Source organism: Corylus avellana, chromosome 7, assembly GCF_965113065.1.
Source record: "Corylus avellana chromosome 7, dhCorAvel1.hap1.2, whole genome shotgun sequence".
Lineage (NCBI taxonomy): Eukaryota > Viridiplantae > Streptophyta > Magnoliopsida > Fagales > Betulaceae > Corylus > Corylus avellana.
Window position 1 is genome coordinate 22020609 of NC_142496.1, and position 13340 is coordinate 22033948.

At 38.0% G+C, this 13340-nt stretch overlaps 2 protein-coding genes across 2 annotated transcripts; both read left to right on the forward strand.

The window, feature by feature from the left end:
• The first annotated feature begins 1933 nt into the window (after positions 1 to 1933).
• On the forward strand, positions 1934 to 3308 carry LOC132185020 (uncharacterized protein At4g06744-like). The gene is given in 2 exon segments (XM_059598833.2): positions 1934 to 3185; positions 3187 to 3308. Coding segments are annotated over 2 exon segments (1260 nt in total). The 5' UTR covers positions 1934 to 1973; the 3' UTR covers positions 3235 to 3308.
• A 4398-nt stretch (positions 3309 to 7706) lies between these two features.
• LOC132184152 (Leucine-rich repeat protein kinase family protein) lies at positions 7707 to 12381 on the forward strand. Its single transcript, XM_059597665.2, has 2 exons — positions 7707 to 9754; positions 11638 to 12381. The coding sequence occupies exons 1-2, from the start codon at positions 8305 to 8307 to the stop codon at positions 12201 to 12203; spliced, it is 2016 nt and encodes a 671-aa protein (XP_059453648.2). The 5' UTR covers positions 7707 to 8304; the 3' UTR covers positions 12204 to 12381.
• The last annotated feature ends 959 nt before the right edge of the window (positions 12382 to 13340 follow it).

Consider the following 13340-nt stretch of genomic DNA (forward strand, 5'->3'; position numbering starts at 1 on the left):
TCTCTCTTTTCCTGCATGGACATGTCAAAAAAAATGGCATATACATAATTAACTAATTTGCCCAACTACAACTTCAATTTAAACTGTTTTCACTCACAACATAAAATGTTAAATTGCACAAAATTTTTTATTTAATTCTCTTATAATAAGTCATCAAAATCAATTTTCAACTTTTTTCAGTCTTTTTAAAAGCAAAAGGCCAAAACAAGAATAAATAAAAATTCGGTAGTTGGTATGCAACTTTATCAATTTCAACTTTTGCCTTTTGTTTTGGCCTATACATGCATGTTCGGTTCCATCTGCATCTGCATCTGAGTGATTTTCGTAAATCTTTATTTATCGCATAGATCGGGCAGGAATAGTACGTAAAGACCTATGTAAAAACTTTACTTATGGCATAGATTTGCCTTTTGTTTATGGTAGACTAGATATAAGATATGGATAAATTATATCCTTATAATAAAAATTTTTATTTAACCGCCGTTAGAGATAAGCTCTCACATCGAAATGTATCCGTCCTCAACTTGAAAACTAGAACAACATAAACAAACAAAAAAGAAAAAATCACAAACAGCAGCAGGCACACACAAAAGCGCGTGAGATTCATGCGATCTACGCTCTAGTGTGTTCGAACCACAATCGTCGTGTGCTGACCGAATGGAAAATGTCTGTTGTTTACAGGACTCGTTGGTGCCAAGGAAGAAGGTGTAATAACACGTACAGAACTTGGACCGGCGACGAAAACGTAGATCTGCTTTGGAAAAAGCCGATCTAAGAACCCTTGTAGAAATCGACAAAGCCAAAAGATTGGGGAGGAAAACGAATGGAGAGGTGGAGTATAATGGCCAAAGCGGGGGAGGAGGCTGGCCGCTGCTGCTAGAGTCTAAATAAAATCTAAAACAAAAACAAGGAAAAAGAGGAAGGAAACCATCCTTCCTCCCTTTTGGATAGTTCGTAAATCTTTGTTTCAAGTGTGAAAGAAAAGATGATAAATGATACGGCAAATAAAATTACAAAAAAAAAAAACAACAACAACAAAGAGACAATTTTTACTTTTTGGGCTCTTTACATTTAGAAATAGTACGAGCATCTCCAACAATATAGAGTTATTTTAGCTACTTAAAACCTCATCTATTTTATTCTACTTGCTCATTTTTCAATATAAACTCCGGCCGTTGACAAGTTATTTTTTTTTTTTTCAGATAATATGTTTTTAACAAAGAGCTAGAGAAAGAGGAAACAGAAAGAGGAGATAAAATAATTAAAAAAATCCTATATGTTGATAGAATAGATTTTCATATTTGAAAATTCAATGCAACAAATTGTTGAAAAATTTTCATTTTAAAAGGTTTGTTGGAGGATAAAAATAACACATAATAGTTAAATTTAACTTAAAACACGTGTTTGAAGGCCTTGCTAGATCTGCTCAAGAGTTATATATATATATATATATAAAACTTAAATACTCAATGTGAGTATATATATATATATATAACTTAAAATACTCAATGTGAATACTCAATGTGAATGCTCTTACCGAAGAATGAGGGTTATCATCCGATGTCGATAGAGTTAGTTTTTTCTTTCTAAGCAGCAATCATTTGATATTGACAGAATACATGTCGAGTGGAGTAAGTGAGGACGGTCGACCACTTGAGAGATTTATCACCAATGCACAAGTCACAACCCACGCCACTTCTTGACTTTGTTATACGGAAAATATAGGACAAAAACAAAAAACATCATACGAAATAATACACGCTCACATTTGCATGCGTATCTGATCCTTAACTATTATACGGGGTTGAAACAAGTACAAAAATGAGCATAGATGTTGAAAACAATTCAACATGATTCTGTATTGGCCCATCTTGCCACCTCTTCTTATAACTACAACTACTCCTTTCTCTCCATTGAATTTCCTCTGAAAACCTTTCAATTCAATCCATAGCAGAATAGGTCAAGGAGAGAAGATGAGCTGCAAATCCAGCACCAAAGCTGCAGTTATGGCCTTCAGCATTCTCCTTACCTCTCTGATTGTCAACTCTGGTGTTGCAGCACATAGCAGAGGCTGCAACAGTGGATTCCACAGGTGTAAGAAATCACCAACAAATTCTCAAGCTCCGTCGCCTTCACCTCAGAAAGCTGAAACTTTGGTATTTGCAGAGCAAAGGCTTGCGGTGGTTTACCCTGTCATCCAAAAATTCAAGTCCATCATCACCTCTGACCCTCTGGGCATTACCAAATCGTGGGTTGGGTCGGATATATGCAAATACAGAGGCTTCTACTGTGAAACCCCCCCTGACAACCAGTCAGCAACGGCTCTCGCTTCCATCGACTTCAATGGCTTCCAGCTTGGCGCCCCAACGCTTGACGGCTTTCTTGATCGGCTTCCCGACATCGCTCTGTTCCACGCGAATTCCAACAACTTTGCCGGCACAATATCCCCAAACATCTCCAACCTTCCATATCTCTACGAGCTCGACATAAGCAACAACAAATTCTCCGGTCCATTTCCTACGGCTTTTCTGTTCATGAACAGCCTGACATTCTTGGATATTCGGTTCAATTTGTTCGCCGGCTCAGTCCCACCTCAAATATTCACGCAGAACCTCGACGTCCTCTTCATAAACGACAACAATTTTATGCAGAAGCTTCCTGACAATCTGGGCAGCTCTCACGTTCTCTATCTCACCCTCGCAAACAACAATTTCACCGGTCCAATCCCAGGAAGCATTGTCAAAGCTCTGTCGTTTCTAACAGAGGTGCTCTTTCTGAACAACCAACTAACAGGTTGTCTGCCATACGAGATAGGATTTCTGAAGGAGGCCATAGTGTTTGATGCTAGCAACAACCAGTTAACTGGGCCTTTGCCATTCTCGTTGGGTTGCCTAGACCAGGTGGAGCAGTTGAATTTCGCCGGTAATATGTTGTACGGCACGGTGCCGGAGGTGGTCTGTGGGCTAGAGAATTTGGTCAATTTTTCCTTGTCCAATAATTATTTTATGAATGTGGGGCTTCGTTGTAGGAGCTTGATTGAGAGAGGAGTGCTTGATGTTAGTAATAACTGCATCCTTGATCTTCCATTTCAAAGATCAGCAGCTGAATGTGGAGATTTCTTCAGATTCCCAAGGATTTGTCCAAGAATGGAAACTTATACTTGTGTAACTTGTGAGCTTCCTTACTGGCCCTCCTGTGACCTCATTTCCTGAAATATTGGCTCCTCTAACTTAATGGGACCCTTTACCTTCTCTTACTCTGTTTATAGAAGGCATTGGTTTTTCGATTTTGATTTTTGTCTTGTAATGCATGGAACTCTCATTTGTGTGCATATATGACAGATTATCATTAATTTCCTTCGGTGTAATGAATATTGTACATGTTAACCATGGGCACACTTAGGGCTGCAATTTTTTACAAGAAATTGACCGATTAGGGTTTTGTATAATTAGGTTTGAGTTTATTTGGGTCGATGGGTCCATTGCAGGTTAATTCAAAACAGAACCCTAAATGAGCATCAGGCTAAAAGTACTCCACAATCACACCAATAATGCCGCTTCTCACTAACTCATGTGGATGTTAACTGTGACATATTTAGGGCTGTTAAATTTTGAGATTATCTGCAAATCCAACACAAAATTAGCGGGTTAAAATTTTGTATAATTGAATTTAGATCAAATTCACCTAACCCATGTGGATGACCTAGATAGCCGGTATAAAATATAAATAATAATTATTATTCTTTAACAATTTAAAAACAAAACCCTAACCCCAAGGGATTGGCCTATTGGTTGAGGTTTATAATCTTAGGGAGTATCACCCCTTAGATCCCAAGTTCAAGACTTGTTAAGTGCAAACTCTCCCTTGAAGCCACAACACGTCATCATCCAAAAAAAAAAAACCTAAAAGAGTAAAACGGCTAAAAATGCTCCATAATCACACTAGTAGGAGTAGATTCTCTTCTCCTTCACTATTAGCATTGTTTGTTGTATGTAATTATTAAACTTTGAGCCTGATTATAGTTTGAAATTATTGAACTTTATCAATTGCTAATGAATATGTAGCCATCAAATAGTGTTTAAGCATTGTATATTTAATTGCTATGAGCCTATGACAGGAGTGGTCCAATTAATAAGAAAATATCCCTCCATGAGAAGGCACATATGCATGACAATGAAGAAAAGTTTCTTTTATAAAGAAAATGGTCCAAAATTTGTCCATTAAAGGGGATGAGTGATGAGAATTCGGTGCCTTCTTCTTTCTGCTGCCTTAAAACCTTTTACCGCTCTGCAACTCTCGCTTTTTTTCAGGGCAGGCAGCTCAAGTGATTATGATTTATGGCTCAGAAAGTTCCTCAACCAACCCAACGCATTACAATCTCCAACTACAACCATGAACCATGTGGTCCACCTCAAACAGAGCCTATCAAAAATAAAATTCAGTTAAATAGCCACCAAAATTATATTGTAATAATAATATCAGTCGACAGCCTCGTCACGGATCACTGTTCTTCGTTTAATTTGTGTTTTTTCTAATGTTAATGGAAACAGCAGATAGTCCAAGTTGTCTGTTAATTAAGATATTGATAAACTGGGAGTGGGCCTGATCCTGATGCAGATATTTAGCTCAAATTGCAACAAGATCGTGTATCCCGTCAGCAAAAAGTTTGGATAACTATCAACAGCAAGCAGGCTAATCCCGTTAATCACGTCTGCGAAGAAATTGGATGTTTATTCATGAGGTGTTTGTGGAACAGTACGAATTCCATTGGTGATGGGAGTATATTTGATTATCATATATTATGGAATTTGATTGCATTGATGGTAATCAACTATCTACCTCTAATTCTCCTTTTGAAGTATGAGTATTTTGTATTGTAACATTATCAATTGAATAAGAGAAAAATGTAGCTCTTGAAGCTTTACTTTTGTAGACGTATGTCATATATCAAACCACTTAAAACCCGTCTTTATTTTATTATTCCCCTTTAATTTCCTTTAACTTTTATCTTTTCTATCATAGCAATCTTGGGGAATTTCAATTTTTTTTTTTTTTCATTTCTATTCTCTTCTTATTGTTTTGTCCCTATTTTTCACATGGCATCACATATCAAAACAATATATTAGAGTCTATTTTCTTTTCCATTGTGACTATGATCTAATGGTGTGCTCATCTTCTTTAGTTTTCAGCCCCCCTAAAAAAGAGACCAAGTTGCCAATCTTTTGGCCGTTTGTTGGCCTAGGCATTTGACCTTGTGATATTGTTTGAATACTCATGCTTATTTATAGTCTATAGTTGGCCCCATCTTTCGGCCCTTGATGGCTTATTCCTAATCTTTGTGGTATTGTCTAAAAATTCAGGTCCGTTTAAGGCTCATTATTGGCCTCATTTTAGTATTTTGTTGACTTTCATTTTGGCCCATAATTAGCCATGTTTTGAAGATTCTCGGCCTATTGGTGTTAAAAGCCCAACTCCAATGAGTTTTCGGCCATTATATTTGGCCTAAAAAAAAAGATCATTATTTTCAAATTCAAGCTATCTTTTATCTCGAGTTTGAGGTGAAATGTCAGAGTATATTTGATTATCTTGTATAATTAGTTTTAAAGATCTAATCGAAAGAAGATTTGACGGTAATCAAATCAATCCATACTTTTCTACTTGCTTTAATTTATTTTATCTTTTATTTTAAGCCTAGGCATGAATTATCTCGAAGCTTGCCGATTTGCTTAAAGCCTTATTGGTCTTCAATGGACCAACATTATTGGGCATAAAGTGATTGAATAAATTGTTTGAGCAGAGTGGTTGGGAATTAGGATGCTTACAAAGGCAATCATCTCTAGATTTAATATAATGCCTAGAACGATGTAGTTTGATTTGTATGCTTAAAACTCTAGATTTAAAAACCTTTAAATCAATTTATAAGCCTTAGGAGTTTCTATTCATAACCTAAAATCATTCCTGAAATCCGTTTTTCAAAATTAATTTTGAAGAGTCAAAGCGACTATGCAATTTAGGAAATGAAAACATCAAGTCACAACAAGTATCCATGCGTGCATCCCAAGTGTATACACCCAATCATTTCTAACGGCTTAAAGTTTTTATTTTATTTTAATGAATTAGAAAATATATTGATAAAATCAATCAAGTAGGGGCAAACTGCTCTCTAGTTATTACACTACCAAAATAGCAAGACTATGAGCGGAAAAATGCACCTCCCTCTTTATATGTGCAATCCTCCACAATCTCTCGATCAGTTGGCGCAATCTCACTTTTATCAATTAAGGGTTTTTTCCTTTTTTTTTTTTTTTTAAAAAAAAACCCCTTCAATTTTTAAACATTCACAAGACTCAAATAAATATCTATATATATTAATTTGAAAATCTTTCAAGAGTCATTGTGGTTTGTTGTGAGGCTTGAGTGGTTGATTTGAAGCAAAGAAAATCACTGGCTGTCGTTGTCCGATTAGGGGTGATTTCTTTGGCTGTGGTTTTCCACATATTGAAGGTAGTGGCATATTTTGTGTTGTCTCTGGCTGTGCTCGGCAAAGGCTAAACCGGACCGGACCTAAAAATAAAAAAAATTATTTTCAAAATCAACTTCAACACTCTTATTTTTAACGTCACATCAATCATTTTTTATTACTATTCAAATAAAAAAATTACTACAAAATAATTTTTTTTTTTTTTTTTTTTTTTTTTTTTTTTTTCATATCAGTCAAATCTGCTACAATACCGTTCCACTCCCTTTTTTCCATTTCATTGCCAAACACAGCCTCGTGGGTGGTAGCCGATTGTTGACATGTCTTGTCCTTGCTTTGGGTGTCTTTGGTTCTTTGCTAAAATTCGCTGCATGGGATGGCCGAATGGGAGGGATTATATTTTATATTTCAAAATTTGAGCCATCAATTTTATTTAACGGTTTAAACAAATGCAGAAGTTTGTGTTACCAAAGCAAGTAGATTTGACATATTAAAAACTAAAATTAATTACATCGGTAACACACAAACTTCTGTATTTATTTAGATCGTTAGATGTAATGGATGATTCAAATTTTAAAAAATATGGGGGGATCTCAATCCAAACGTGAGAGGGATGATTGTTGGTGTACTAGTGCGGGGGAGATTGAAGTGGAGTTAAAGAAAATACTAAAAATTAAAGGTAATAGGTTTAAAAAATAAGAAACTACACATACTTCTCTCAAACTAGTAATTTATTATTAATGTCCATGGCTCCATACACTATCAAAACAATATCAATATACTCTCAAATGACATAAATACCCTTCATAAATTTTTTTTAAAAGAAAAATCTTAAAATTGTAACACAAATTTAAAATTTTAAAAAAATTTAAATAAAATTTAAAACGAAAAAAGTGAAAAGCCAAGGGGGTCAAATGTTACACTTAATAATTTTTTTTATTACTATTTTTTTTTTTTTCAAGTAATATGTAACCATCATATAATTAATTTTTGAAAAACAAATTTAGTAATTATAGCCTTTTCCATTCTAAATAGCTAAAAAGCCTAAAATAGCAAGGGTTAATCATAAGATTTGGTGAAACTTATTTTCAAATTAAGATAGCTTCAAATATGAAAGTCCACTTTAACAAATGGTAGCTGAAAGATCATTAACTATATTTACGTATAACGGGGTTAATCTTAACGATCTCGTGAAACATAATTTGAAATTAGAGGACAGAGCATCTAAAATTACGCTAACTGTGAAGTCACATGGCGCCGACCAAAGCCCCAAAAAAGGTGTAACGAATACAAAGCGACAAAGGTGACAGTCTCTCTTCAAAAGAGAGAAGAAATAGCAAAGCACTGGAGACTGAGGCTGTTGATGTAGGGCGGGCGGCGGGTTGGGAGTGGGACTCCGGAGCGGGACAGCCCATGCCATGAAGGCGGAACCCAGCTGTTATTAGAGCATTTATAGTAAATAAGTGAACAGTAATTATCGGGAAGCGTACGACCCAACAGTTACACGTCAGATACATGTTTTACCTTCACGTGATTCTCTGAGCTTGCAGTCCGACAACTGCTCCTAAGCTCTTACATGCTTTTGTCACGTACCGCTTGCCTCCTCTTCCCATCCTTTCTTTCTTTCTACTCTTCATTGTCTAAATCCTAATTCCTAATCCCCTAGCTCTAGCAGGCTAGCAGCCACCAGGGGATGAAAATATGGACAAATCATATACTTCTTGTTTTTGAAGAGAAAAAGTGAGAAGGAAAGAGAGAGAGAGAGAGAGAGAAAGAGAGGGGGAGAAGAGGGCTCACTGCTCAGAGGTTGCTTCCCCCTTCCAATAATGCTGAGGAGAAGGCAGCAGCCCCTTCCACTGTTCTTGTTGTTTCTATCAAATGCCTCCTTCTTGTTCTCACTTTGCACCACCTTAGTTGCTTCTTCTAAGCCTTTGCTTCCCCACTCTCCATCTTCCGCTAACTTATCACTACCCCATGGTGATGATGTACTCGCTCTTCTCGCATTCAAATCCAAAGCTGATTTGAGCAATAAACTTTTCTTCTCTCCAAATACCAGCGTCGGTTTCTGTCATTGGCAGGGAATCAAATGCGCCCAGCAAAAAGTTGTGCGCCTCGTCCTCGAAGGTCTAGATCTAGCTGGCGGCGTTTTTGCTCCCGACACATTGACCCGCCTTGACCAGCTCCGAGTCCTGAGTTTGCAGAACAACTCGCTCACCGGACCCATTCCCGACCTCGCCGGACTCGTCAACCTCAAAACCCTCTTTCTAGACCACAACTCCTTCACCGGCTCTTTCCCACCTTCGATTCTGTATCTCCACAGGCTCCGTACCATTGATATCTCCTACAACAACTTCACCGGACATTTACCCGCCTGGTTGGCCACTGTAGACCGCCTCTACTACCTCCGGCTCGAGTGGAACCGGTTCAACGGAACCGTTCCTCCGCTCAACCAGTCCTCCCTCCAGTCCTTCAACGTATCAGGAAACAACCTAGCCGGTCCCATTCCGGTTACTCCCACTCTGATACGCTTCGGTCCATCCTCCTTCTTATGGAACCCCAATCTCTGCGGCGAGATCATACACAAAGAGTGCCAGCCTGTCCAACCGTTTTTCGGCCAATCGGCTCCGCTGGAGGCTCCGCCACCGACGGTGCCGCTCGGTCAAAGCGCGCATGTACACGGTGTTGACCTGGCTCATGAACCATTTCAAAAGAAGCACAAGAGAGCCACCGTGATTATGGGGTTCTCCGTCGGTGTTTTGGTCCTCATCGGTTCGCTTATCTGCTTCGTGATGGCCGTGAAGAAAGAGAGGAGCCGGAAAGACCCGTCGGCGCCTGTAATGGCTACGGAGGACGCTGCGGCGACGGCTCATGCGGCGGCGGTGATGCAAATAGAGCAAGAGGAGTTGGAAGAGAAGGTGAAGCGAGTGCAAGGAATGCAAGTGGCAAAGAGTGGAAACTTGGTATTCTGTGCGGGCGAGGCGCAGCTGTATACGCTGGACCAGTTGATGAGAGCCTCCGCTGAGTTGCTTGGGAGAGGGACCATAGGGACCACCTATAAAGCCGTGCTTGATAACCGTCTGATCGTCAGCGTGAAGAGGCTTGATGCTGCAAAATTAGCGGGCACGAATCAGGAAATGTTCGAGCGACACATGGAATCAGTGGGTGGGCTTAGGCATCCTAATCTGGTGCCGCTTCGGGCTTATTTTCACGCCAAGGAAGAACGGCTTCTAGTATATGATTACCAGCCCAACGGCAGTCTCTTCTCTCTCATTCACGGTAAGCTCCTCCTCCTTTCTCCGCTTCATTATCTTCCTCATTATCGCTCACTGAGTCCACTCAGTGTAGACTCAGTACTAGGATAGTTACCCCTTATCTTTAGGTCTATTAAAATTGATGCTTTTTTAAAGCTTTATTGGTAGCCAGTAAATGGAGGATCATTATTGGCACATGATGGGATCGTGTTTTGGTTGGTTATATTTTTAGGACATGGTGTTAATGGTCACATTTTTATGTGACAATTCTTGTTTTTTCTATTTTTATTTAAAAAAAAGTACAAAATTATGTTAAATAGGGCTTTTGGCTCTAGAGATCATGCTAGTACTAGATTATGATGGTATCTGGGTTTCAATTAACACCGAGAATATTGCTGCTGGGTACATTGGGACTTTGATTTGACGATAAAAGCACCTTTCTTGGAATTGAGTCCATTGATTTGACCCTGATGGCTTGTGAACCTAAATATATTAGAAACGGTACGAGTGAGGACCAGGTGGTCCTGTGTTCTTCGCTTGATTGTTCGATCACGCCCGATCATCTAGCGAGTTTGCGAGGAATTGAAATTTTGACACGACCCCACCAACAGTCAGAACTGTCTGTCTGTAAGTTTACTTGTCCCACGCGCGTGGATGCACATTCGCTCAATAGGAGAGGAGATCGTTTGTTTAGCTAGCTAGGATTTGGCTGGTAGTTGTGGGAACCTACGTCCGGTCAAGTCATATGTGGGGGGCCTTAATAAGGTCCAGAAACTGGACGGCTACTGTTCCGGTGGACCTTCATTCCGTTCGTAGCTGTTGGAATTGATTGGTCAATTCTGTCAGTCAATTATGATAGGCTCTGGTTGGATCCATCTGTTCAAAATTTAATGTTAATTTTTGATATAGATAGTTTGTAAGACATGAGTGAAAAATATTATTTTGATAGTTGCTGTATTAAAAAAAAAAAAAATTAAAAAAAAAAGAGGTTAAAAGACTAATATTGGGCTCGCCAAAATAATAGCAAAATAAATCTTTCCATTCACGTTATTGCAACTTTTATATTTAAAAAGTTATTGTAGTAATTTGTAAGTAATATTTTATTTTATATATATATATATATATATATATATATATATATATTTTTTTTTTTTCTTTTTTATCTCTTTCTTCATCTCTTTTTATGAGAAAAACAAGAAAATAATAAAAAACTAATAAAATAATACTGAAAAATAATATTTAATTAGAGTAAATAGTTAAAATAAATGTTCTTGTTAGAGTGTGTACTGAAAAACTAGTAGCTAAAATGAAAAAAAGTTGTATTTTGAGTAGTAAAGTGGAAACTCTTGCTGGAGATGCTCTTAGTGTGTAAGACTAACGTGATAACCACTGCACTACAGCAACTCAACATATGTTCACATGCTTTATATAGTATTGAGTAATGTTAAAAGTATGACTTTTGACGTGGTTTTTAAAATTATTATTGAACTATTTAAAATCGTAATTAAAATAGTTCAATAATGATTTTAAAAGCCATGTCACCTCAATTCAAAACAAAAGATAAAAACTTCTAGTATTAAACTATGATATCATATGTGTATCGTCTATGAATGTTAAAGCACAAATTTAAAAGAGTAATGATTCGCACATTCTTACTTTCACACTTCTTAACAAAACTTTTAAAATTACTATTGAATTTAAGATTAATTATTATTGAATTTTAATCTAATATTGATTTTAAAAGCTAGGTACAAAAGCCTAAAAATGTTACACGCATTCTTACTTGACACATGCTATATATATATATTGACATTTTTAGACACTACGCAATTTGTTATATCCTATATATGTAATTTGGTACTGATAAACTCCCCCTTCATGTGGTACGTATAAAAAATGCATGTGCAGGTTCAAAATCAACAAGGGCAAGGCCACTCCATTGGACATCATGCTTAAAAATAGCGGAGGACGTAGCACAAGGCCTCTCTTACATCCACCAAGCATGGCGGCTCGTCCACGGCAATCTCAAGTCCTCCAATGTCCTCCTCGGGCCTGAGTTTGAGGCTTGCGTCGCTGACTACTGCCTCTCCATCTTAACCAACGCATCTTCCGACGATGACAACGACTCGGCCACATATAAAGCCCCGGAAAGGCGGAATCCAAATCACCAAGCTACCTCCAAATCCGACGTCTACTCGTTTGGAATTTTGTTGCTAGAGCTTCTCACTGGCAAGCACCCATCAGAGCACCCGTTTTTGGCGCCCAATGATATGGTAACTTGGGTTAGGTCCATAAGGGAAGAAGATGGGGAAGACAATAGGATGGAGATGCTTCTTGAGGTTGCCATAGCTTGTAGCTTGACCTCGCCTGAGCAGAGGCCCACTATGTGGCAGGTATTGAAGATGTTACAGGAGATTAAAGAGACTGTATTAATGGTGGATAGTGAATTGGACCCGCAGAGTGGGATGTCCTAGTTAATATTATTTGTACGACACCATTAAGTAATGCATAGAAAATATATAGATGACAGCAAATATTGCAATGCTACTTTCCCTCTGCTTTTCCTCCGAAACTTGCTTCCTTTTCCCGTCTCCCCTGTTTATTATGGTGGGTGCAGGATTCAGAATGCATGCAAGTTCTGGTAATGCAATACATTTTATTGCAGCTGTTTATTTAAATTAACCGCCCACAAAGCGACATGTCAGCACATAGACTTGGCGTGCTAAATATTTTCTCTTTCACCCGAAACTTACAGGGGACCGGCATAAGTCATGGCCTCCCCAAGTTTTGAATGATTTTATATAAATATGTTTTAGTATACATCATTTGGTCAAAAAATTTTAGTTTACACAAATAAACAAGGTGGTTTGGCATGTAGATCCTTTATGGCGAGCATCCACCCAACTTTCCTATGTTGGATGTTCCGGTTGTTGGTCGGGTTTTCTCTACGATTTTCGCTGCTACTTTTGCGATCTCCCATTAGTCTTTGCTCTATGCTCGAACGCAGGGGTGAAACTAAAATTTTTAGTTTGGAAGGCAAAATTTTTTAAAAAAATTCTTGGTTTGCCAAAATTTAATTTTTAAAGATCCTTTTTTTCTTTTTTAATTTTAAAAAAAATTACTTTTTTAGGGACCACCCTATGTCTTGGGGGGCTGGGCCGCCCAAGCCAATGAGTGGTTTTGCCCCTGCATGGAAGTGAGTCTTCGTAGTTCAAATGGGTGGCTATGTGTTTTATGCTTTGTGGTATCGATGGCATTGCATCATTTTGTAATTTTGTTGTAGAAAGAGATTCATGTTCTACACATAGACCGTTGTTTCCCGCCTCTTCTCACTGAAGTATGAGCTCTAGGGGAGTACCTGAAGAATTATGATCCTTTCCAGTTCAACTGAATTGGAGAATATCCAGTTAGTTATAGTGCAGCAGTATTTTTGTCCCCTCAAAAAGTGAAAAACACAAAAATACCTCTAAAGTATAACTAACTGAAATGAACTAGAGATGATCATGTTCCATACTTGGGACTCCCGCTCATTTCTAGTTGCAACGGTAGAGTATCCTTCACTAGGAATCTCGAGGAAGTTATCCCGTATGTTCGAAAGGTAGAGCGACGTG

Bases quoted from the DNA above. Each gene is read 5' to 3' on its own strand.
- LOC132184152 (XM_059597665.2), top strand. From the start codon at position 8,305: ATGCTGAGGAGAAGGCAGCAGCCCCTTCCACTGTTCTTGTTGTTTCTA. The intron at 9,755-11,637 runs GTAAGCTCCTCC...ATGCATGTGCAG, and splicing joins TCTCTTCTCTCTCATTCACG to GTTCAAAATCAACAAGGGCA.